The sequence below is a fragment of the Chiloscyllium plagiosum genome, unplaced genomic scaffold (genome assembly GCF_037043375.1).
Source record: "Chiloscyllium plagiosum isolate Xiang-an unplaced genomic scaffold, Cpla_swu_hap1 HiC_scaffold_14, whole genome shotgun sequence".
NCBI classification, from domain to species: domain Eukaryota; kingdom Metazoa; phylum Chordata; class Chondrichthyes; order Orectolobiformes; family Hemiscylliidae; genus Chiloscyllium; species Chiloscyllium plagiosum.
The window spans coordinates 28,756,490-28,783,578 of NW_028270152.1; the positions used below are offsets into that span (position 1 = coordinate 28,756,490).

General features: G+C 40.9%; 1 protein-coding gene and 1 long non-coding RNA gene across 3 annotated transcripts in view; one reads left to right on the forward strand and one right to left on the reverse strand.

The window, feature by feature from the left end:
- Positions 1 to 3,906, forward strand: part of slc6a11b (solute carrier family 6 member 11b) — a 173,359-nt gene extending 169,453 nt beyond the window's left edge. For both annotated transcript variants that reach the window (XM_043707925.2, XM_043707924.2), the window contains exons 14-15: positions 1,098 to 1,268; positions 2,788 to 3,906. In XM_043707925.2, the coding sequence (XP_043563860.1) occupies positions 1,098 to 1,268; positions 2,788 to 2,946 (330 nt within the window). In that variant the 3' untranslated portion in view covers positions 2,947 to 3,906. The remainder of the gene's footprint in view (positions 1 to 1,097; positions 1,269 to 2,787) is intronic.
- The window catches only part of LOC148147941 (uncharacterized), a 117,433-nt gene that overhangs the window by 6,668 nt on the left and 83,676 nt on the right, over positions 1 to 27,089 (reverse strand). Inside the window, exon 2 of the long non-coding RNA XR_015759385.1 lies at positions 668 to 759. This is a non-coding gene — a long non-coding RNA (uncharacterized LOC148147941). The remainder of the gene's footprint in view (positions 1 to 667; positions 760 to 27,089) is intronic.

Here is a 27,089-nt window from a genome sequence, read left to right on the forward strand (position 1 = left end):
TTGTAGATGACAGAAAGGATGTATCCCTGAGTAGCAGGTCTCCCGTTGCAGTCACTTTGTAGAGACCAAGGTGTCTTCTGATTTTTGCCCTGCTCTCATGACAGCTGCTCGTCCCCCTGAGTCACACCACTGCCACCTCTGCTGATGACCAGGCATTAGTCTCATTGCAAAGGAGAGGTCTTGTTCACTGACTGGACCTTCCAACATTAGAACATGACTGTTCTCCCTGAAAAGGCTCCCAGTGATTGCTCCCTAATTGGCTGCCTCTGACAACATTCAGTGTATCTTCCTATCACAGTCTCTTGTTCACAACTCATGAGCCAACTGGGGACAATTGATTGGATGAAGCCAGGAAGTGAAGAATACAACTCATAAGCAACAATAACCAAGTAACTACTGAAAATCCAGCTAACAGAATGTGTGTCATAAACATAAAGTCAGTATTGTCCCATTTTTTGATTATTGAGAGAGACAAATGGTGGTTTAACACCCCTCAGGTGAGGTTGAGAGAGTGGGGCTTTCATGGTAACCTCAGCTGCTACAAGAATTGAACCCTTAGTCTTGTGTCACTGCCAACCAGCCAGCTATATTAGTTGGCCCCTTGAATAGTAAATTTTGAACATCCCACTTCTTTAAAGTTGTTGTAAGAGAAAGTTGTTTCACACACCTGTAATGACATTGGACTGAAGTCATCTGCACAGGGTACCATGATGAAGCTTTGAGCAGTGACCTTCCTAAAGGGTGTCCAAGACTGCTGCTCTGTGGAGTCAGATCAGAATCAAACATCAGAGTTCGATTTGAGCAACCCTAAAATTGGAAATGTGAAACTAAACAGAAAATGCTGGAAATTCTTAGCAGGAGAATGTAACAAAAGAGAAGTCGGGTTGGCGACTCTTCGTTGTGAAGGATCACCACCCTGAAACATTAACCAGAGTAAATTGTTACTTCTGCAAAACAGTTTTGTTTTCAGTATTGCAGGATAATTGAATCCTGAGTGAAATATTTGGGAAGGAAATTTAAGATGTTTTACAAAATGCACATTAGAATATCTGAAGCAGATATTTATCTTAAATGTTACTGAACCTTTTATCTTTCAGGCGATTTTCATTTTCTTCATTGTGAGATATAAACCACTTAAATATAACAACACATACGTCTATCCTGGCTGGGGTTATGCTTTAGGATGGGCCCTAGCTCTTTCTTCCATGGTTTGTATACCTCTAGGATTTATCTTCAAAATTTGGAACACTGAAGGAACTTTTCTACAGGTAATTATAATTGGATATGTAAATACTATCATTATTATTCTTAATCCACCAAGTCTGTTACATTGTCTGCTTCTTGTCAGATAAACAACCAGATAGTTTGGTGCATCAACTTCTGCTATCACTTCAGTGATTCTTGCTTTATGTGAAATCCTGAGAGATTTGTACTTAAGATATGATGAGAAAATTCTTGTACATGTACTGTCAAAAACTCCTAGTGCTGAGTATTGAAAATCTAGTTTGTAAGTTGTGTTCCAACTAAAAAGCAACTTACTATCCTGTTTGCTCCACAACTACTTGCACTGGCTGTTCCAAGCCCCTATTTCTGTGACATTTTCTTCTTTAAAAGAAGATATTATAACTTTGGAGTGTGTATTGCAAATGCCAAGTTGGCTGGCAAAGATGGCCACCTCTGCTTACACATGTGCAGATGGTACCAGTAACTCTTGATTTTCACCAAGTCTGTGAAACACCTCCACACAATTGTTCAGTGAAAACTATTATGACCAGCAACAAACCTCAGTTACAATTTAAATGTGGCTAAGTGGAAGTTTGAAGTACTTTTATTTGAGTCACACCAGCATTTGTTTTCTAGGCAAAATTTTCTCAGCAGATCAAATTTAGTTTAGAGATTGTGGTTTCTAATTTGTAAGGTTTAAAAATCAACAAACTGTTCTGACCAGGAACGGAACCCATAATGTAGGATTTTATTATTTTTGTGTGCAAGGAGGTGCAAATAGAATGTATATGAGAGCTGTTTCAACAAAATCATTTTAGTCAATTTTTCTAGTGTTTAATCTACCTCAATTGAAAGCATTATACAATATCCACTTGACATTTTATGCATACTTGCTCTTTGCACCACCTAGAGGTGGCATATGTACGATTTGTAGCCTTATACCTTTTTACCAGCGCCTCTGATATAATTGCTCCAACTTCCAACATGATTAAGTGCGACTTTCAAGTTAGCTATATCATGCATAGATGCTAGAAGTGACCTTGTTACCACCAAAGTAGTGAAGGAGAAATAATTCGCATTCTCATGTGCACAGAAATTAAATGAATTTAAGATCAGTTGTGGTTCCAGTATACTTTCTAGTTAATTCTGATTTCTCTCTTTTACTTTTATGTGCTAACTGCACACAAGGCAACTCACTTCCTTCTGCTAAATACCCAGTAGCTTGAGCTCTGCATTGTATCTACAGCTAAGTCCCTTTTCACAGCAATAACTCATTAGCCTGTGTCACAATTCCTCTCACGAATATCATCAATATACAGTGGAGGAGTGATGTGGCCGGCTGCTCCCAGTAAACATGAGAATTTCACAAAATGTCAGATTAGAAGCTTGCTTTCTGCTCACTAGGGTTAATTCATAAATAATCTATCAATTGTTTTTGCCTAATCTCTTACATTAAACTGGTATAATAGACCTACAGAGGTGCATGCCTTCAAAAAGGAAAGAAAAAGACAAATAGTCCCAACACTGAATTGTGTTCTTTTAAAATTCTTTTTACAATTACAGAGAATTAAGAAGCTTACAACTCCCAGTCTGGACTTACGACGAAAAGGAGTAGGATCACTCAATATGGAGACATGCTGCAGCACAATTAATGACTGTGACAGTAAACTGAAAGGTGATGGGCGTATTCCTGCCATCACAGAGAAGGAGACGCACTTCTGAGCAAATTCCCTGGTCTCTTTTTTAAAAAAAATACAAGAAAGCAAAATGATGTCACTTAATTATAGAGGCCTGCTTGTTTTGCACAAACTTTATTATTAACATGTTAATTCAAAATTAAGCATTATATACTTGTTTAAAAAGTGACTTTTTAATGATTGTATAAGTAACTGATTATATATAGTACTTGATATTAGTGAGCTCATGTAATAGTGTGACACTGGTAAATGTTTTGTAGAAATTCTAGTGTGGAATCAATGTATAATGTGTTGAAAACTTTTCTACTTGGAACTCTTTTTCATTATGGAAGGCACAGTGTTTATTGGACATTCTTGCTCATCTGTGAGTATGAAAAAGGCCATTCCAAGTCATACCGCATGTTTGTGGAGTCATTATTTTTGAGCCTCCTACCTATATTCATTTGGTAGGTACAACAAAAGTCTCCGATGTTAAGGAGGCAAATTAAATACAACTTCAGTTGTCACTTCTGAATCATTTTTGATGGAATTTGTTATTTAAAAGCTTTTAAATTTACAATATGTCTATAGATGCGACTTTCGTCACTTGTATATTTTCCCTAACCAAAGTCCCTTATGCATACATATTGATTGGTGAGGTCCAAAATATATTACTAAAGTTCTCTGCTTGTAAATGTCTGCTATAGATATTGAATAACCCACTACTGATATTTTTAAAAAAACATTTCAACTTTCCTACTGGTATTTGTTATTTTCTCAGATAAATTTTCAAGAAATTGTTGGGGGGATAATTGGATCTTTTTAGTTTCTGTGAAGATGTTTTGGTACATAGTAAGGCAAAGCAATCATCCCTTTTTAAAAGAATTTGCAGTATTAGGTTTGGTGCCAAGTTGTTTCACACACTGGAGAGTTTTGTGGCACAAACTTTTATTGTCTGCTTACTCATCATTTTTAAAAGATAAATAAAATTATCAATTTACCTCAATGATGTTCACTTTGTTTGTGGAGTTGATCTCTAGCCTGGAGAAAGGTGTCACTGTATGTATTGCTGCAAATAATATTTCAAAGGAGAACAAAAGTCAAGAAACCAGAGGTTGATGGCTTTCCTGTGTAAAGTAGCTATGAGCTGCTTGAGGGCACTGAAATCGGAGAGCAATCTTTAAGCAGTTATTGTTCAACAGCTTACTGGGAGCAACTAATTAAGGAACGAACAGAGTTTGGCTCATTTGTTTGCCTCCTTTTGCTACAACTCTCATCTGTTTTCCTTTTCACTTGGTAGAAAACCACTACATCTCTTACTTTCAGGTCTCCCATGTCATTTGTCACCAACTTCTCAATTGCCATCCTTCCTTTCATTTACTCTGTTCCCATGCTGGAGAACTGAAGACACAAAACTGAACAAGGACAAATCACTTCAGGTATATCCCCAACTTTAAACATCTCATCTCATACAAGAAGAAAGATGATGGATCTCATCAAGAGTAATACTGTTCTTACCACAAAATGTTGATGGCACAATGCCAGAGCTAAGGATAGTGACTTAAGATCCATGTTGTCACTCTACTATCTCTATAAACAGAGACTTTACCTCATGGTTAACTTAGATGATAGATGATGGCAGATTGAAATATGCCCTAGGATCCTGGAAAAGATCTCCTGTTTCATGTTCCACTGTTATAGCTTCTCCAACCAATATAAGTCCTGCATTGTTTGCTTTTTAGTTGTCACGTAGCAGTTCATTTGGGTGGGATGTGATAGCATTTAGTGAAGATGTGGTATGGTTTATATGTAGATATAACAAGGATTGGGAAATGAGTGAGGATGTTTCTATTAGAGCTAACTTTACAGCTTTGGAGACCATTATCTCCAGAGTTAATAGCTTTTCACCTCAAGGCAGGAAGTTCAAACAAACATCACAACAATATTTAGGCTTGGGGTCAATCAGCTGAGCACAGGCAACAACTACCAGATGTGAAATTCTCGTCACCAACTCTCCTTTGCTACAGCAGGAGAGAAATCTTTTCCTTTGCAGGCACCAATACAGTGTGGGAAAAACTGCTTGGAAGCTAGACTGTTAGAGATCTTGGAGGATCGTTGGACATACTGAGAGTTAACAGTCAAGGCTCCTTTATATTGTACAACGACAGACTTCCCAAGATAAACAGGATGGCTTTGAAAGTGGAATCCTGACCATCTATGCCTCATGCACTAACGTTTTATAAATGATCTTGAAGGATAATAAATGGCAGTTATGTCATGAAGCTTCATTTGAGAAAAATAATTTTGGAATAAGCATCTACAACAGTTTACGTGTATTGACAGTTTCAGATGATTTGTGAATTAACACATCGTGAGATCTTTTATGTGACATGAGACTTTGACGTAGACGTAAAATTCTGATGTATAAAGAAACAGGATTTTCAACAGTTTTCAGCAAGCTCATAAGGTATAGAAACTGCGCATAGAGTCATAGAGATGTACAGCATGGAAACAGACTCTTCGGTCCAACCCGTCCATGCTGGCTAGATATCCCAACCCAATCGAATTCCACCTGCCAGCATCTGGCCCATATCCCTCCAAACCCTTCCTATTCAGATACCCATCCAAATGCCTCTTAAATGTTGCAATTGTGCCAGCCTCCACCACATCCTCTGGCAGCTCATTCCATACACGTACCATGCTCTGCATAAAAAGGTTGCCTCTTAGGTCTCTTTTATATCTTTCCCCTCTCACCCTAAACCTAGTTCTGGACTCCCCGACCCCAGGGAAAAGACTTTGTCTATTTATCCTATCCATGCACCTCATAATTTTGTAAACCTCTATAAGGTCTCCCCTCAGCCTCCGACACTCTAGGGAAAACAGCCCCAGCCTGTTCAGCCTCTCCCTGTAGCTCAGATCCTCCAACCCTGGCAACATCCTTGTAAATATTTTCTGAACCCTTTCAAGTTTCACAACATCTTACCGATAGGAAGGAGATCAGAATTGCATACAATATTCCAACAGTGGCCTAACCAACGTCCTGTACAGACGCAACATGACCTCCCAACTCCTGTACTCAATACACTGACCAATAAAGGAAAGCATACCAAACGCCTTCTTCACTATCCTGTCTACCTGCGACTCCACTTTCAAGGAGCTATGAACCCGCACTCCAAGGTCTCTTTGTTCAGCAACACTCTCTAGGACCTTACCATGCAGTGTATAAGTCCTGCTAAGATTTGCTTTCCCAAAATGCAGCACCTCGCATTTATCTGAATTAAACTCCATCTGCCACTTCTCAGCCAATTGGCCCATCTGGTCCAGATCCTGTTGTAATCTGAGGTAACCCTCTTCGCTGTCCACTACATCTCCAATTTTGGTGTCACCTGCAAACTTACTAACTGTACCTCATGCTCACATCCAAATCAAATAAATGCAGCTTAATTTATTAGTCCTACCTTGTCCCTGCCTGCTCTGACTGTTTGACTCACTTCTGTTCTCAGCTGTACCCGTCTCAGATCGATCTCTTTCCCCACCATCTCCCTGGGTCCCACGCCCCCACCTTACTAATTTAAATCCTCCCAAGCAGTTCTAGCAAATTTCCCTGCCAGAATATTAGTCCCCTTCCAATTTAGGTGCAATCCGTCCTTCTTGTACAGGTCACTTCTACCCCAAAAGAGATTCCAATGATCCAAAAATGTGAATCCTTCTCCCATACACCAGCTCCTCAGCCATGCATTCATCTGCTCTACCCTCCTATTCCTGCCCTCACTAGTTCGTGGCACTGGGAGTAATCCAGATATTACTACCCTTGAGGATCTCCTTTTTAAATTTCTGCCTAATTCTCTGTAATCTCCCTTCAGAGTCTCAACCTTTTCCCTTCCAATGTCATTGGTTCTAATATGGACAATGACCTCCTGCTGACCCCTCTCCCCCGTGAGCAGTTGCTGCTGCATCTTGTGTTGTATAACAATAAACAATGTTTCATAGACTCTGCACCCAGTGTCTTGTGCTTATTCAGAATGAGTTGCTGTGGACTATAGTATGGAGGTTGAATGCTGGTGTAGATGCCCATCTTTTGAAGTAGTCAGGAACCAGTTGGTGTCTGCACTTCCATGAATCAATGTTAATAATGTGTTAAAACCAAATCCAAGTGACATTGTGATGATAAGGATTGGAAAATAGAGGGAGAGCAACTTAAAGTGAAAGGTTATCAAAATCAATAAGAAGAAATATTATATTTACATAAAGAAAAACCAGGTGGTCAGGAGCAAATGTTTAGATTAGAGTGGTGCTGGAAAAGCACAGCAGGTCAGGCAGCATCCGAGGAACAGGAAAATCGACGTTTTGGGCAAAAGCCCTTCATCAGGAATAGCTCTATTCCTGATGAAGGGCTTTTGCCCGAAACGTCGATTTTCCTGCTTCTTGGATGCTGCCTGACCTACTGTGCTTTTCCAGCACCACTCTAATCTAGACTCTGGTTTCCAGCATCTGCAGTCCTTGTTTTACCTAGAAGCAAATGTTGGCCTACTGAAGACTGAATATTGTCAATGACTATGGGGAAATGGCAGACATGTTGAATAATTTCATAGCCTCGGTATCCTCTGCCATGGAGGATAGCTTGCCAGAAGTCCTCAGGAAATTAATTGTGGAATGGGGATAGAGATTGAATAAAATTAACATAAGAAAAGCATTAGTAATGAGGAAATGAATAGAATTTAAGAGCATCGAATCCCCAGGACCTGACTGTTTGCATCTAAAGCTGATAAAGGAAGTAGGGGAGCATATTGTAGATGTCCTAACTATAATATTTCAGAGTTCCCTAGATACAGGAGCTGTCCCACTGGATTGGAAAATCAATCATCATACCACTTTTTAAGACGGGAAAAAGATGACAACCAGGGAATTATAGACCAGCTAGCCTAACATTCATATAGGGAAATTGGTGGAATCAGTAGTCAATGACACCTTAAGTTTTCAGTTAATCAGGGAGAGTAGTTGTCAGGGGAACATAAGAACCTAAGAACTAGGAGCAGGAGTAGGCCATCTGGCCCTTCAAGCCTGCTCTGCCATTCACTAAGATCATGGCTGATCTTTTTGTGGCCTCAGATCCACTTACCCACGAACTCACTGTATACCTTAATTCCTTCATTGTTCAAAATAAAATCTATCTTAGCTTTAAAAACGTTTACTAAAGTAGCGTCAGCAACTTCACTGGGCAAGAAATTCCATAGCTTTACAACCTTCTGGGTCAGAGAGTTCCTTCTCAATTCAGTCCTAAATCTGCTCCCCGTAATCTTGAGGCTATACCCTCATGTCCTAGTTTCACCTGAAAGAAGAACTATAATCTCTACGTCTGTCTTATCTGTTCCCTTTATAATTTTATATGTTTCTACAAGATCCCTCCTCATTTTTCTTAATTCTAATGAATATAATCCCAGTTTACTCAGGCTCTTCTCATAAGCCAAACCCCTCAACTCCAGAAACAATCTAGTGAACCTCCTCTGCGCCCCCTCCAGTGCCAGTACATCCTTTCTCACGTAAGGGAACCAAAACTGCACACAGTACTCCAGGTGTGGCCTCATCAGCACCTTATACAGCTACAACATAACCTCCCTGCTTTTAAACTCATTTCTTTAGCAATGAAGGACAAAATTGCATTTGCTTGCCTAATTACTTGTTGTATCTGTTGACCAACCTTCTGTGATTCATTCACAAGGATACCCAGGTCCCTCTGTACAGCAGCATACTGCAACCTTTTACCATTCAAGCAATAATCCTTTTTACTGTTACTCCTACCAAAATGGATGACTTCACACTTATTATTATCATATTCCTTGTATTCTATCTGCCAGACCTCTGCTCACTCAAAGCATCTATGTTCCTCTGCAAAGTTTCACAGTCCTCTGCAAACTTTGCTCTGCCATTCATCCTAGTGTCATCTGCAAACTTTGACACTGTACACGTGGTCCCCAACTCCAAATCATCTATCTAAATTGTGAATAATTGCGGTCCCAACATCGATCCCTGAGGCACACCACTAGTCACTGATTGCTAGCTACAATAGCACTCATTTGTCCCCACTCTTTGCTTCCTGTTAGTTCCTCTATCTGTGCTAATACCTTACCCGTAATGCCATGCATCCTTATCTTATGCAGCAGCCTCTTGCGCGGCAACTTGTCGAAGGCCTGATGAAAATCTAGGTACACCGCATCCACTGGGCCCCTGTTGTCCACCCTGCTCAGAATATCTTCATAGAATTCCAAAAGATTTGTTAAGCATGACCTGCCCTTCATGAACCACTGCTGCGTCTGCCCAATGGAACAACTTTTACCGAGATGCCTTGCTACTTCTTCCTTGATAATAGACTCAAGCATCTTTCCTACTACATAGGTTAAGCAAACTGGTCTAGAATTCTGCGTCCTTTGTCTACCGACCTTTTTAAACAGTGGCATCACATTTTGCTGTTTTCCGATCTGCTGGGACTGCCCCCAGAGTCCAATGAATTTTGGAAAATTACCACAAGTGCACATGCTATTTCTCCCTCTATCTCTATGGGAATGTCTACGGATGTTGTTTATTTGGATTTCCAGAGGTATTTGCTAAAGTTCTATTAAAGAGACTTAACTAAGGTCAACTAAGCCCATGGAATTGAGGGCAAATTACTGACATGACTGGGAAATGGTCTGAAAGGCAAGAAACAGAATGTATGGATAATGCGTTCTTATTCAAATTGGCAGGATGTGACCAGTGATGTCCTACAAGGATTTACATTAGGACCTCAATTATCCAACTACTTATTTAAACTAGTAAGGTGGGGGGGGGGAGGAGGTGATGGGACCCAGGGACATAGTGAGGAAAGAGATCAATCTGAGACTGGTAAAGTTGAGAACAGAAGCAAGTTAAACAGTCAGGCAGGGACAAGGTACGACTAATAAACTAAACTGCATTTATTTCAATGCAAGGAGCCTAACAGGGAAGGCAGATGAACTCAGGGCATGGTTAGGAACATGGGACTGGGATATCATAGCAATTACAGAAACATGGCTCAGCGATGGACAGGACTGGCAGCTTAATGTTCCAGGATACAAATGCTACAGGAAGGATAGAAAGGGAGGCAAGAGAGGAGGGGGAGAGGCATTTTTGATAAGGGATAGCATTACAGCTGTACTGAGGGAGAACATTCCTAGAAATACATCCAGGGAAGTTATTTGGGTGGAACTGAGAAATAAGAAAGGGATGATAACTATACTGGGATTGTATTATAGACTCCCTAATTGTCAGAGGGAAAATGAGAAACAAACTTGTACGGAGATCTCAGTTATTTGTAAGAATAATAGGTTGATTATGGCAGGGGATTTTAACTTTTCAAACATCGACTGGGACTGCCAAAGTGTTAAAGGTTTAGATGGAGAGTGTGTACAAGACAAGTTTCTGATTCAGTATGTGGATGTACCTACTAGAGAAGGTGCAAAACTTGACCTACTCTTGGGAAATAAGGCAGGGCAAGTGTCTGAGGTAAGAGTGGGGGAGTATTTTGGGGCCAGCGACCATAATTCTATTAGATTTAAAATAGTGATGGAAAAGGATAGACCAGATCTAAAAGTTGAAGTTCTAAGTTGGAGAAAGGCCAATTTTGATGGTATTAGGCAAGAACTTTCGAAAGCTGATTGGGGGCAGATGTTCGCAGGTAAAGGGACAGCTAGAAAATGGGAACCCTTCAGAAATGAGATAATGACAATTCAGAGAAAGTACATTCCTGTCAGGGTGAAAGGAAAGGCTGGTAGGTATAGGGAATGCTGGATGACTAAAGAAATTGAGGGTTTGGTTAAGAAAAAGAAGGAAGCATAGACAGGATAGATCGAGTGAATCCTTAGATGAGTATAAAGGCAATAGGAGTATACTTAAGAGGGAAATCAGGAGGACAAAAAGGGGACATGAAATAGCTTTGGCAAATAGAATTAAGAAGAATCCAAAGACATTTTACAAATACATTAAGGACATAAGGGTAACTAGGGAGAGAATAGGGCCCCTCAAAGATCAGCAAGGCGGCCTTTGTGTGGAGCCGCAGAAAATGGAGGAGATACTAAATGAGTATTTTGCATCAATATTTACTGTGGAAAAGGATATGGAAGATATAGACTGTCGGGAAATAGATGGTGACATCTCGCAAAATGTCCATATTACAGAGGAGGAAGTGCTGGATGTCTTGAAATGGATAAAGGTGGATATATCCCCAGGACCCGATCAGGTGTACCCAAGAATTCTGTGGGAAGCTAGAGGCGTGATTGCTGGGCCTCTTGCTGAGATATTTGTATCATCGATAGTCACAGGTGAGGTGCCAGAAAACTGGAGGTTGGCTAACATGGTGCCACAGTTTAAGAAGAGCGGTAAAGACAAGCCAGGGAACTATAGACCAGTGAACCTGACGTCGGTGGTGGGCACGTTGCTGGAGGGAACCTGAGGGACAGGATGTACATGTATTTGGAAAGGCAAGGACTGATTAGGGATAGGCAACATGGCTTTGTGCATGTCTCACAAACTTGATTGAGTTTTTTGAGGAAGTAACAAAGAAGATTGATGAAGGCAGAGTGGTAGATGCGATCTATATGGACTTCAGTAAGGCATTTGACAAGGTTCCCCATGGGAGACTGGTTAGCAAGGTTAAATCTCATGGAATACAGGGAGAACTATCCATTTGGATACAGAACTGGCTCAAAGGTAGAAGACAGAGGGTGGTGGTGGAGGGTTGTTTTTCAGACTGGAGGCCTGTGTCCAGTGGAGTGCCACAAGGATCGGTGCTGGGTCCCCTACTTTTTGTTATTTACAGAAATGATTTGGATGCGAGCATAAGAGGTACAGTTAGTAAGTTTTCAGATGACACCAAAATTGGAGGTGTAGTGGACAGTGGGTTACCTCAGATTACAACAGGATCTGGACCAGATGGGCCAATGGGCTGAGAAGTGGCAGATGGAGTTTAATTCAGATAAATGCGAGGTGCTGCATTTTGGGAAAGCAAATCTTAACAGGACTTATACACTTAATGGTAAGGTCCTCGGGATTGTTGCTGAACAAAGAGACTTTGGAGTGCAGATTCCTAGCTCCTTGAAAGTGGAGGCGCAGGTAGATAGGATAGTGAAGAAGGCGTTTAGTATGCTTTCCTTTATTCATCAGAGTATTGAGTACAGGAGTTGGGAGGTCATGTTGCAGCTGTACAGGACATTGGTTAGTCCACTGTTGGAATATTGCATGCAACTCTGGTCTCCTTCCTATCGGAAAGATGTTGTGAAACTTGAAAGGGTTCAGAAAAGATTTACAAGGATGTTGCTAGGGTTGAAGGATTTGAGCTACATGGAGAGGCTGAACAGGCTGGGGCTATTTTCCCTGGAGCGTCGGAGGCTGAGGGGTGACCTTATAGAGGTTTACAAAATTATGAGGGGCATGGATAGGGTAAATAGGCAAAATCTTTTCCCTGGGGTCAGGTTGTCCAGAACTAGGTTTAGGCTGAGAGGGGAAAGATATAAAAGAGACCTAAGGGGCAACTTTATCACACAGAGCATGGTACGTGTATGGAATGAGCAGCCAAAGGAAATGGTGGAGGCTGGTACAATTGCAACATTTAAGAGGCATTTGGATGGGTATATGAATAGGAAGGGTTTGGAGGGATATGGACCGGGTGCTGGCAGGTGGGACTACATTGGGTTGGGCTATCTGGTTGGCATGGACGGGTTGGACCGAAGGGTCTGTTTCCATGCTGTACATCTCTATGACTCTAAACAAACACTCAATACGTGAACTATTGTACTGCAAATTGTATAAAATATCATGACGTGGTCCGAGAGTGAGAGGAGTCTCACAGCTGACAGCCATGTTGATGAACGTCTCTCTCCATGGAGCTTCGGTTTCCTTGTACAATAGGTTCTGTCATCAGATCCCGATTCTGACTCCAAGACTGGTGATTCTCCCCACAACAAAAGTCTTCAAGATATTAACAGGAAAAAACAAGGTCGGTAAAGATACAGTTTTTCCATCAGTTGGAAATTTTAGAACTAAGGGGCATAGGCTAAGAAATAAGTCCATACCATTCAGGAGAGATGTTAGGAAGCACGTTTATATGTAAATGGTGGTGCAATTCTCTTCCACAAATGGCAATGGATGCGTGATCAGTTCATTTTTAGATTTTTTTTATTAAGCAAAGGTCGCAAGAGCTATGGACCACCCATTGTATGGAATGGGGCCACAGATCAGCCATGATCTCATTAAATGGCAGAACAGGCTCAAGGGGCTTAATGGACTAATCCTGTTCATATGTTTTTTGATTATAGTACTCCTGCTGTTGTTTGAACTATTCTTACTGGTGCAAGCTTTGTCATTCTCGCCATTAGATCACCTGATTTTCTCCCTGAAGCATACACGGAGGACTACATTTCAAACAATTAATGCATTGTAACAACTGACAGTAGCAGAAATATTTGTTCCCTGAAATCTGTGCTTTGTCGGAATGGAAGCCCTTCTTATTGAAGTGACGGAATATTCAGTGAGACTAAACAAAGCACCGTGTGTGACATCAGTTGCACTTTCATTTTTGGAGATCATAAAAACAGGAATCAAGTAAGATCATCCAGTCCCTTGACTCTATTCTGCTACTTATTTAAAACATGGTCCATTTGTGACACAAATTCATTTATCTATTTTTGCTATATACTGCTTGAACCACCTGATTCCCTCATCTAAAGACATCCAGGGACACCAATTTCATGGAAGGTTACTGAGACTAATATAGGATCTTTATGTTTGTAATGAGTTTCTGAATTGTTCCAATGCCCTGATGCCTATGGAGCAGATCTGATATGGCATACTCTGCATTTCCAGGACATGATGGATGCATATTAATTGCTCTTTGTGGTGGTCTTATATTTTACAACCGATAAACAGATAGAGAACAATCAAGTATGTAGCTTCAAGAATGTTTAGACAAAATAATGCAAAGAAAAATCACTGGAAGTGACAGAAATTATTACTCTTAACTCCAAAATCCCCAGACTCAGGCAATCCTTATTTCAATCTGCACCAGTTGATGCTCACAGCATCTGTACCTTATAAATCTCGGTCCAATGTCGTCTTATTTGCAATGCAAATAGAAAAGCAGGAAGCTGGCGGATCCAGAAATGTTATTCATGATTAGCATATATTGAAATGAATGGCCTGGGGACTGCGGCACATTGCAGGAAAATCTAAAAAGCATGAGAGTGCTCGGGCTGGGAGATATAATTGAAAAGACAGAAAGAGAGTGGGAGCAGCTTCTGCATAATTCCTGTCTCTCAAACATTCTTGCCCTGTTTATACATTACAGTTCTGTTGAAAAGAGGAAATTCACCCACATAATTTCATAATAGGGTTGAGAGGGAATTTCTGAAGCAGTAAAAATTCTCCAGCTGCTTTGTGATATACAGAGGAACCTCAATTATCCAGTATTCGATCATCCGAATTTTAGATTATCCAGACAAGATCGCAAGGTCCCGATGCTTGGCTAAACTGTCTTATCCAGCATTTGATTATCTGAACATTCGATTATCTGAACAAAATACTCTCTGCCTGTGTCATTCGAATAATTGAGGTTCCTTCTGTATCACTTCCTTCTCAAGGTACTGGAGACAGTGCTGTATTTGAGGGTAAACTTAGTTACCATTGCACAGGAACTGAGAGCTCAGACACTAAGACATTTGATTATTCTGAAATGGGTATGACATGGCATTGTATTCAGATAAAATATACCTCTTGATTTAATTATGTATGCAAATTGCAAATACTGTAAATTGTTACAGTGTAAATGTCTGGATCAGGGGTCGGTTTTAGTTTCTGGCATAGATCTCAAGGCCATTGAGTCAATCAGCATTCTATCTACTTGACAAGCATCAATGAGTACAGGACGGTTGCTGCCTGTGCTAATCACACTACTCCGAGGGAGCACATTATTTGAAAGTGTGGGAAATATGGTGGAGTGGAGACTGAAAAGTGCCTACAGCAACACATCAAAGGTAAGGCTCAAAAGACCAAAGTTGTGAGTTAGCAGAGCAGCAGATTAAATTGGAAATGAAATGTCAACAGTACAATTGTTTTTGAGGTTCCAAAGTACCAAAATAAGGATAGTAATAATGCTAGTTCACACAGAAATGGCAATTGCATCTTGGCTTGGTCAGCCTTTGAAACGGAGATTACCTTGTCCACCACCTGGATGTTTGGTAGATTCCAGTGATTATTTAGCTGACTATTAAGGCTGGCCTATATTCATAAGGTTTTGATGTAAATGGGACAGGAAACCATGTACAATTGAGATTTGGAGACAAATTGCTGGCTCTGTATTTTCTTTTCTTGTGTTTTCTCTCTGCCTCTGATATCAGCTGCCTTTGACCACTATGAGAGCACACTTCACACTCAATGGTATGCGGATGCTTGACATGTCAGCTCAAGTGAACTCCTCACTGGCTGGCATTTGGCTTCCCATCTTATCTTTAGAAGCTTTGAAAGGCAATTCAAGTAAATGCGATTGAGCTTCTTGGCATAGCAATGGTGTCCCAGTCGAAGTCTCCCACACATAGAGCAGTAATCTGCCTATCAGTTTGTAGGCAGACTTATTCCTCTTTGATCCCAAATGATGTTTAAAGTCTGTCAAATGCTACACCTGCTTGGCAATTTTGAATGTGTCTTGTCATTGCTACAGCAGCTCAAGAAACTTTGCTGTCATGATAAGTGAACTTAGGTTAACAGAATTCAGTGTTAAACTAAAATCATGGGCTGGAGATGGGGCTTTCCTAGCACAGCATGATACATTACTTCAGTTTCTTCATACGGATTGTAAAGCCATAGTTTCTACACTCATCAGAGAAGGAGGATTCGGAGTAATTAAGATGGAGGATGGGAAAATGCTATGGCAGCAAGAGCTGCTCCTTTTTTGAGATATTTTCAGTGTTGGAACTGATTTCCTCGAACTCTCCAAGCAGTAATTACTGTTTTATAAGCTGTTGCATTGCTCTAGAATTTTGAGGAAGAAAAATCACAACAACAGACAAAAACAGTGACCACACGGGATGTGAATCAAACAGTGAATAAACCTGCACTGCTGTCTGACCCAGTAGTGAGGACGCACAGCTTAATGTTCGCTATTTGATTTCAAGTATCTCTGGATGTCGAGTCATCTAAGATTAGTTGACAAACAATGAAATTCACAGCTGACCTTGGAGAAACCTGTGTGGGATAGTTCACAGCATGGGAGCAGCTAAGTGGCTTTTCAAAGTGTAACCTTGCCTTTTTTTTTGTAAATCTACAAAAGTGAGTAGAGTGGGTTCTTTATTGTTTATACGTTTTATTGAGATCTGGCTCTTGATTAAATTTAAAAGTATGAAACACAGGTACTAAGTTAGCCTGGAGCAGTGTTTTTAAAGTAGTAAGACTGCTATTTTCTGGGTCTGTAGATTGTTAAGGTGCAAAGATGGCCTTTAGTAGAGTGATGTGCTCTTCCTGTTGGATATGGGAGGGTAGGAAGAGTTTCCATGTTACTGATGATTATGTTTGCATGGAAGTGTCTTTGTTTGCAAATCCTATCAGATCGTATGGATCAGCTGAAGTGGCAGTTGAGGCAATAGAAATTTACAGGAGCTATGGGGTGTGAAGGATGGCAGTTGCAGGAATGAAGATAGACTAAACATGTAGTCAGGAAAGGTAGCAGAGGGAGGCACATCATGGAGGAGTCTCCTATGGTTGTCCCCATCTCAAACAGGTACGCTGTTTTGGAAAATGTAGGGGATAGTGGACTCGCAGGGGAATATAGCACTGACAGCAAGGTTTTTCGGACCAAGACTGTCTCTAATGTAATGAGGGGTACATCAGGTTCCAAGCACTCGATTGCAACAGGGTGCAAGGATCAAGGCAATCTTGGAGAAGGTGCAGAATATTCTCAAACGGGAGAGGCACCTGCAGGAGGCTGTTGTACACATTGGAACTAATGACAGGAAAAGAAAAGGACAAGATTCTGAGGAGAGAATGTAAGGAGCTAGGCAGAAATTTAAAAAGGAAGTCTTTGAGGGTAGTAATGTCTGGATTACTCCCGGTGCCACAAGCTAGCGAGGGTAGGAATAGGTGGACAGAGCAGCTGAATGCTTGGCTAAGGAACTCTGCAGCGAAGAAGGATTCACATTTTTGGATCATTAGAATGTCTTCTGGGGTAGAAGTGACCTATACAAGATTGCATCTGAACTGGAAGGGGACTAATTTACTAGCAGGAGATTTGTTAGAGCTGCTCGGGTGGATTTAAACTAGTAAGTGGTGGTGGTAGTGGAGACAGTGAGGAAGGCCATTAATCGAAAAATTGTACAGTTGGGTAAAGGAACAAGTCAAATAGTCAGGGGCAGCAGGAACAAAGCAAAGAACAAGGTAGGACTGATAAATTAAAGTGCATTTATTTCAATACAAGAGGCCTAACAGGGAAGACAGATAAACTCAGGTCCCGGATGGGAACAATGGGATTGCAATATCATAGTAATTGCAGAAACATGGCTCAGAGGTGGACAGGACTGGCAGCTTAATGCTCCAGGGTATATATGATCCAGGAAGGATAGAAAGGACGGCAAGAGAGGTGAGGGAGTGGCGTGTTTGATTAGGCATAACATTACGGCTATATTTAGGGAGGATATTTGTGGGGGCATGTCCAGGGAAGTTATTTGGGTGAAACTGTGAAAGAAGAAAGGATGATCACCTTATTGGGATTGTATTATAGACTCTATAGTCATAGAGTCATAGAGATATACAGCATGGAAACAGACCCTTCGGTCCATCTCATTCATGGCGACCAGATATCCTAAATTAATCTAGTCCAATTTGCCAGCACTTGGCCCATATCAGTCTAAACTCTTCCTATTCTTGTATCCATCCAGATGCCTTTTAAATGTTGTAATTGCACCAGCCTCCACCATTTCCTCTGGCATCTCATTCCATACACGTATCACCCACTGCATGAAAATGTTGCCCCTTTTATATCTTTCCTGGGAAATTAAGTGACAAATTTGTAAGGAGATCTCAGCTATCTGTAAAAATAATATGGTGGTTATTAGATTAGATTACTTACAGTGTGGAAACAGGCCCTTCGGCCCAAAAAGTCCACACCGCCCCGCCGAAGCGCAACCCACCCATACCCCTACATTTACCCCTTACCTAACACTACGGGCAATTTAGTATGGCCAATTCACCTGACCTGCACATCTTTGGACTGTGGGAGGAAACCGGAGCACCCGGAGGAAACCCACGCAGACACGGGGTTCAATTCCCGACTCAGGCGACTGACTGTGTGGAGTTTGCACGTTCTCCCCGTGTCTGCGTGGGTTTCCTCCGGGTGCTCCGGTTTCCTCCCACAGTCCAAAGATGTGCAGGTTAGGTGAATTGGCCATGCTAAATTGCCCGTAGTGTTAGGTAAGGGGTAAATGTAGGGGTATGGGTGGGTTTCGCTTCGGCGGGTCGGTGTGGACTTGTTGGGCCGAAGGGCCTGTTTCCACACTGTAATCTAATCTAAACATGCAAACTCCACACAGTCAGTCGCCTGAGGCGGGAATTGAACCCGGGTCTCTGGCTCTGTGAGGCAGCAGTGCTAACCACTGTGCCACCGTGCCACCCACTAATGATGGGCAGTTCTAATTTTCCAAGGCCAGTTTTGACGGTGTTAAACAAGAACTTACAAAAGTTGATTGGGGACGGATGTTTGCAGGTAAAGGGATAAATAGGAAGCCTTCAAAAATGAGATAATGAGAGTTCAGAGACAGCATGGTCATGGTGAAAGGCGAGGCTGGTAGGTGCGGGAAGTGCTGGATGATAAAAGAAATTGAGGTCAAGCAAATGAAGGAAGCATGTGTCAGGTATAGACAGCAGAGATCAAATGAATCCCTAAAAGAGTACAAAGGTAGTAGGAGTATACTTAAGAGGGAAATCAGGAGGGTAAAAAGGGGACATGACATAGTTTTCCAAATAGGGTTAAGTAGAATCCAAAGGGATTCGACAAATACATTAAGGACAAAAGGGTAACTATGGAGACAATAGGGCCCCTTAAAGTTCTGCAAGGCAGTTTATGTATGGAACTGCAGGATATGGGGAAGATACTAAATGAGCATTTTGCATCATTGTTTACTGTAGAGAAGGATAAGGAAGATATAGAATGTGGGGAAATAAATAACGACATCTTGAAAAATGTCCATATTATAGAGGCGGAGGTGCTGGATGTCTTAAAGCTCATAAAGGTGGATGAATTCCTGGGACTTGATCAGGTGTAACCAAGAACTCTGTGGGAAGCTCGGGAAGTGACTACTGGGCTCCTTACTGAAATATTTGTATCATCGATAACTACAGGTGAGGTGCCAGAAGACTGAAGATTGTTGCCACTATTTAAGAAAGGTGGTAAGGAAAAGCCAGGGAACTATAGGCTGGTGAACCTGACATCAATGGTGAATATGTTAATGGAGAGAATCCTGAGGAACAGGATTTACACATATTTGGAAAGGCAAGGACTGATTGGGGATAATCAACATAGCTTTGTGCGTGTAAAATCGTGTCTCACCAGCTTGATTGAGTTTTTTGAAGATGTAAGGAAGAGAATTGATGAGGATAGACGTGATCTATGTGGACTTCAGTAATACATTCGACAAGGTTCCTCATGGTAGACTGGTTAGATCATACAGAATATGGGGAGAACTAGCCATTTTGATGCAGAACTCGCTCAAAGGTAGAAGTCAGAGGGTGGTGATGGAGGGCTGCTTTTCAGACTAGAAGCCTGTGACTAGTGGTGTGCCACGAAGATTGGTACTGCTTTTCTTCATTTATATAAAAGATTTGGATGTGAACATAAGAGTAAGTTTGCAGATGACACCAAATTTGGAGGTGTAGTGGACAGCAAAGAAAGCTACCTCAGAGTACAATGAGATTTTGATCAGATGAGCCAATTGGCCGAAGAGTGGCAGATGGAGTTTAATTTAGATAAATATGAGGTGCTGCATTTTGGAAAGCCAAATCAGGACAGGACTTATACACTTACTGGTAAGGTCCTGGGGAGTGTTGCTGAGTCAAGAGAACGTTCAATATCGGTTCATAGTCCCTTTAAAGTGAACATGCAGGTAAATAGGATAGTGGAGAAGGCGTTCGGTATGTTTGCCTTTATTGGTCAGTGCATTGAATGGAAGAGTTGGGAGGTCACGTTCCAGCTGTACAGGACATTGGTTAGGCCACTTTTGGGATACTGCATCCAATTCTGGTCTCATTGCTGCAGGAAGAATGTTGTGAAACCTGAAAGGGCTCAGAAAAGATTCACAAGGATGTTGCCAGGGTTGGAGGGCTTGAGCTATAGGGAGAGGCTGAATAGGCTGGGACTATTTTCCTTATAGCATCGGAGGCTGAGGAGTGACGTTTTAGAGGTTTATAAAATCATGGATAGAGTAAATAGACAAGGTCATTTCCCTGGGGTGGGGGAGTCTAAAACTAGACGGCATAGGTTTAAGGTGAGAGGGGAAAACTTTAAAAGGGAGCTAAGAGGCAACGTTTTCACACAGAGGGTGGAGCATGTATGGAATGAGCTTCCAGAGAAAGTGGTGAAGGCCGATACAATTGCAACATGTAAAAGGCATCTGAATGGGTTTCTGAATATGAAGGGTTGAGACGGATATGGGCCAAGTGCTAGCAAATGGGATTAGATTTATTTAGGATATCTGGTCAACATGAACGAGTTGGACTGAAGGGTGTGTTTCCATGCTGTCCATCTCTATGACTCTACTACAAACCAATGCTAAATTGCATGTTAACAGTTCTAACAGTTATGATAGTCATCGGCAAACAGAAACTTGTGAAATGTGTTCTTGTAAACCCTAGTCTTTGCCCAGAGCCCTCTGAGGTTGGGAAGCTTCCTGCCCATGTGATATTTCATTTTGTTTGCAAATCATCTTCGCAGAGTGTATCAGAAAGAATTGTATAGAAAGAACTGATACATCATCATCCATGAGATGAGCGTGCGTTCTTTATCTTTTATCTGTTATCTGTTCCCCCCACCTCAACTATTTTTAACCTTTGACAGCTTCAATCAAGTGCATTTGGAAAAGCAATGGCCAAGTGGCATTATCACTGGCTTTTTTTTTATTCCAGGAACCCAGCTAATATTCCGTGGATGCTGGTTTGAATCCTACCATGGCTAGTGGTGGTATTTGAATTTAATTTTTAAAAGTCTGGAATTAAGAATCTAATAGTGACCATGAAACAATTGTCAATTGTTGCAGAAACCCCATTGAGGCACTACATCCTTCAAGGAAAGAAATCTGCCATCTTCATTTGCCAACAGCAATGTGTTTGATTTTTAATTCTATAAATGTTTGCCCAGTCAGCAATGCTGACATCCTGTGAATGAATATACGTATGGAAATGATTTGTAAAGCATTTTGAGTCTATTTCAGTGGAATTGAGTAGCACAAAATGGTCCATCAATTTTGTGCCAGTTATTTCAAAGACAAATCCAATCATTAACCCAGAGACCAAAGCCCCCACACTCCCACCCTTTGTTTTCCCATTCTTTGTGTCTAATATTTGACCAACTTCCTTTTGAACTTAACTCAAACTTCTGAATTTGAATTAATAAACAGAGGTAAACCTAGCAATTGGCCCCACAACTGGAAAAAGAAGCTGCTGAGTGGGTCCTTGGAAACCGTCAAAATGAAAAATGTGTTAGTCGTGAAGCCATTCGAATCCACAAAACAAATCAAAGACGGGTGGAATTTCAGATTTTAAGGCAAGTACTGGATGGTGCACAAGATTTGTGAGAAGGCATGATTCAGTACTTCGGCAGAGAACTAAGATTGCACAAAAGCTGCCTGCTGAACTAGAAGATATTATAGTTTTGCCAGTTTGTAATCAGAAATCAGCAGAAGGAAGGCTACCAGTTATCACACATTGGAAACCTGGATGAAACACCTACTATTCTCAACATACCGGAGAATGAAAAAAGGAGAAAAATAACCAATACTGGTGAAAACCAGTAACCATGAGAAACGTCGGCTTACTTTAGTTCTTTCTTATGGCACTAAGTTAAAACCAATGGCTCTTGTAAAGAGAAAAACTTTGCCAAAGGAGAAATTTTCAAAATAAATTATCATGCATTTGCCTCCACAAGGCTGGATGGATGAAGGTGAGTGTAGAAAAGGGATAAAGGATGCTTGGAATTTACGACCAGGTGGACTATGCAAGAAAAAGAGTTTGTTCATCTGTGATCAGATAAGATCACATCTAGTGAAGAATGTTGATAACATCCAAACACATAATGCTGACGTAGCTGTAATTACAGGCAAACTTACATGTGTTTTGCAACCAATAGATGTCGGTATCAATAAGCCATTTAAAGGACATGACGAGAACCAAGTGGAATACCTGGATGCATGATGGAGAAAAACATGTATGAAAGGAAACAGTATGAGGGCTTCATCACCACCACTGATCTGTCAATGGATCGTTGATTCATGGACGGAAATAAAAGCCGACACTATTTTCAAATCACTCAAGAAATGTGGAATTGTGAATGTATTAGACAGTGCAGAGTGCGACTGTCTATGGGATGACATTGATAAAGAAGAAGTGGGTGATGTGCTACCTCTAACTACGGACAGGGATGAAAAGCATTCATATGACAATATCATTCATTCTGATGATGATGAAGCTTTATTTGATGCTGAAGATGTTGAACAGTGTGATTTTGCAGGATTTTAATGAACTTTCGTATTTAGAACATAGAACATAGAAAAGTACAGCACAGAACAGGCCCTTTGGTCCACAATGTTGTGCCGAGGTTTAATCCTAAAGTAAAACATAGTAACTTAACCTACACACCCCTCAACTCACTGCTATCTATGTGCATGTCCAGCAGTCACTTAAATGACCCCAATGATTCTGCTTCCACCACCACAACCGGCAACGCATTCCATGCATTCACAACTCTCTGCAAAAAGAACCTACCTCTGATGTCTCCTTTTTATCTTCCTCCTAATATTTTCAAACTATGACTCCTCATACCAGTCAATCCTGCCCTGGGAAAAACTCTCTGGCTATTGACTCTATCTATTCCACTCATTATTTTGTACATCTCTATCAGGTCTCCTCTCTTCCTCCTTCTCTCCAGAGAGAAAAGTCCGAGCTTATTCAACCTTTCTTCATAAGGCAAGCCCTCCAGTCCAGGCAGCATCCTGGTAAACCTTCTTTGCACCCTCTCCAAAGCCTCTGTATCTTTCCTATAGTAGGGTGACCAGAACTGGACACAATATTCCAAGTGTGGTCTCACCAGGGACTTGTAGAGCTCTTAAACTCGATCCCCCTGTTAATGAAAGCCAAAACACCATAAGCTTTCTTAACAACCCTATCCACTTGGGTGGCAACTTTGAAGGATCTTTGTACTTGCACACCCAGATCCCTCTGTTCCTCCACATTGCCAAGAATCCTGTCTGTAATCCTATATTCAGCATTCGAGTTCAACCTTCCAAAATGCATCACTTCGCATTTATCCAGGTTGAACTTCATCTGCCATTTCTCATCCTAGCTCTGCATCCTGTCTATGTCGCGCTGCAGCCTATCGATGGCACCTCCAACCTTGTGTCATCTGCAAATTTACTAACCCACCCCTCAACCTCCTCATCCAAGTCATTTATAAAAACTACAAAGAACAGAGGCCTAATAACAGAGCTCTGCGGGACCCCACTCAACACTGACATCCAGGCAGAATACTTTCCATCTTCAACCACTCTCTGCCTTCTGTCAGCCAGCCAATTCTGAATCCAAATAGCCAAATCTCCCTGTATCCCATACTTCCTGACTTTATGAATGAGCCTACCATGGGGAACCTTATCAAATGCCTTGATGAAGTCCATATATACCACATCCACTGCTCGACCTTCGTCGACCTGTCTCGTCACCTCCTCAAAGAACTTTTGACCTGTCTTGTCACCTCCTCAAAGAACTGTTAAATTGATATAATTAATTTAACATGTAACATGTAATTGTAATTTAAAGCCATATTATATTTCTACTTCATTTTTTGTATGCATAAATGAAAGTATACTAATTCATTTTTGTTTCTATTGTCTTTATCTTGTAACTACTGTAATTCTTTGTGTTTTTTTATTTGTTTAGAGATCAATTGGGCTTCAGCTAATGAGACCGTAGTTTGGACTGTAGCATGAATTTCAGCCCCTCAAAAGTAGTATTGGTGTAATAGTCAGCTCATAAATTTACCCTTTAAAAAGTAGTCTAAAAACTTTGACTTTTACACAAGTATATATAGTATATAATTTAATTTGACTATTTCAATGTGCACCCGCTTGCAATATAGCTTGCACAATGATTTTCTCAGAAGGTGAATGCTATTCTCCTCAGTGCTCTTGGACAGTTTCTAAAAAGTTACGTGGAGGCCAAGATTGACATCATTAGGCGAATACAGCCCTCAGCCACTGCTACAAAGGTATGAACACATGAACAAGGAACAAGAGAAGGTCACTTGGCCCTTCGAGCCTGCTCTGCCATTTAAGAAGATCATTGCTGAACTGACTATCACAATAAGTCTACATTCTTGCATAGTCCTGATAATCTATTTACCTCTGTCTTATGCTTATTTAAAGAAGCTGCATTAACTTCCTTTTGAGGAAGCAAATCCCTAATACTCACAATCCTCTCAGAAGCAAAAAAAGCTTTCCTATACAAAATATGCAACCTTCTTTCTTCACAACTGTTGAACTTCCAATGACAAGTGCTCAAACGTCTGTTGTTGTTTGGAGCAGTGGGTGATTCCCGTGATTACTAAGCGACTGTTTGGTTACCATGATTCAACTTGTCAATAGTCTCACAGAAGGATGCACTAAAGTTAAAGGAAATGAACCGATCAACAAACACAAGATAGACGTTTTTCAAGAAGGAACATACCAGAACTGGAATTGGTAAGAGACTAGAATACTCATACCTTACCAAGCCCGTTTTTCCGAAAGCCAATGATGGAAGGCTTCCCCAGTCTTGTTAAATTCAATTTTAATTTTACTTCTGAATTAACTGAAAGTCAGATCTCATCAAATAGAGTTAGAGTCATAGAGATGTACAGCATGGAAACGATCCAACCTGTCCACGCCGACCAGATATCCCAACCCAATCTAGTCCCACCTGCCAGCACCCAGTCTATATCCCTCCAAACCCTTCCTATTCATATACCCATCCAAATGCCATTTAAATGTTGCAATTGTACCAGCCTCCACCACATCCTCTGGCAGTTCATTCCATACACGTACCACCCTCTGCGTGAAAAAGTTCCCTTAGGTCTCTTTTATATCTTTCCCCTCTCACCCTAAACCTATGCCCTCTAGTTCTAGACTCCCTGATCCCAGGGAAAAATGAAACCACACAGGATACATTTTGTTTTGTTTTGAATGAAATCCAGATCACATTGTAAAACACCAGAATGCCCAAAAATGGGCTTTGATCTACTGCAAAATGTAATAATTTATTTCTCTGGGGGTGTACTTGGAGGTGGTAGTCATAGCTAGGGCTTGTGGGAATGGGTGACAGGATGTGGAGGGTGGATGGAGTAGGGTGGGGCATGATTGTGGCAGAGAATGTAGAATCTGGCAGAGAGGTGGGTGACAAATGTCCGCTTGATTTCATATTCTGGGTGACGTGGGGGTGAGGTGGTGAGCATGGTCAAGGACAACATTCTCCCTGGAGGCCAAATGAAGCCCCCAAGTGATCAGGAAATGGACATTTAAGGACTTCATCCTACCACTGCTAACATGAGTCAGGGAGATGGAGAGGTTGCACAGTGAAACATGGCAGCCTCCCTATGGAATGACAGGGAGAGAAGAGAATGTATAGGGTGCGGTTTATATTTCATGGTGAGTGTATCTTTAAGAGTAATGGTCATCATTGCATCATAGTATGCAACCTGAGGGTATAAAGGTGTAATACTTCACCTTAATAATCACTGGAGGCACATTGTTCTCTTGCAATCTAATATTAAAAATCACACAACACCAGGTTATAGAGCAACAGGGTTTATTTGGAAGCACTAGCTTTCAGAGCACTGCTCCTTCATCAGCCTGTTGGACTATAACCTGGTGTTGTGTGATTTTTAACTTTGTACACCCCAGTCTAACACCAGCGTCTCCAAATCATACACTCTAATATGCGTGTCCAATAAATAGCTGCAGTAAACATCAGTTGGATTCTTCAATACCGCATATCATTGCCCTCTTCATTATATTATGAGGATTAACTTAAACATTGGCAAACAGCTAAATTAACTATGCTTGTGGCAAAATGGTTAGCAATGGTGGCTATTTATATTTTTAAAAAAGACTCCAATATTCTTCATTATGAGGACCAATGAGCTATAGTGCTGAATATCATTAAATTTCAATGAACAGTGACATCAATTTCTGTGGATATAGACTGCCATACAGATCTATAGATAAGATATTGACTCTGAGGAAGACAGAGCGAATTACCTTTTGTGCAAAATGTAAGTTCCATTAAAATATGAGAAATTCCTCAGTGTCTCTACTTAAAAATAAAAAGGCTGTTCTTAATGATTTAGTAAAAACTAAAGACTACAGACCTATGTTAAAACACTGTGATCACTCTACCTCTCCCTCTATTCAAAACAAGAGAAAGAACTAAGAGCCTGCTGATCTGATTTTTTTTCATAAAAGCAGTTCCATGATCATGAATGAATGAAAATACAGCTCAACAACACCAAAACAGTGTTTCACTAAATTAATAAATATATTTGAAAGGAGTTTGGTCTGATTCATGACATGACACAAAGACAGGAACTTACATCTTAAAGTGGACAGTACAGTGCTTTCAAGACAGTATCATGGATAGCATGAACCTCATTATAGAATGGGCATCCAGTGACACATTTACTAAATTTCAACTCTTCACACAACGTATGCAATTCCACTTTTACAGACTAAATGATAGTTGCTCTTGAAAAAGAAAGCTCTACAAAAAATAGCCTGACACCAGCAAGGAGGGGCTTTGCAGGATTGACACATCCTGTCTTTCTGTGGACAATCAGAAAGATACAGAAACCACATGGAATATTCTCAAAATTTAGCTGAAGGTTAGAGTTAATTTAGGATTAACATG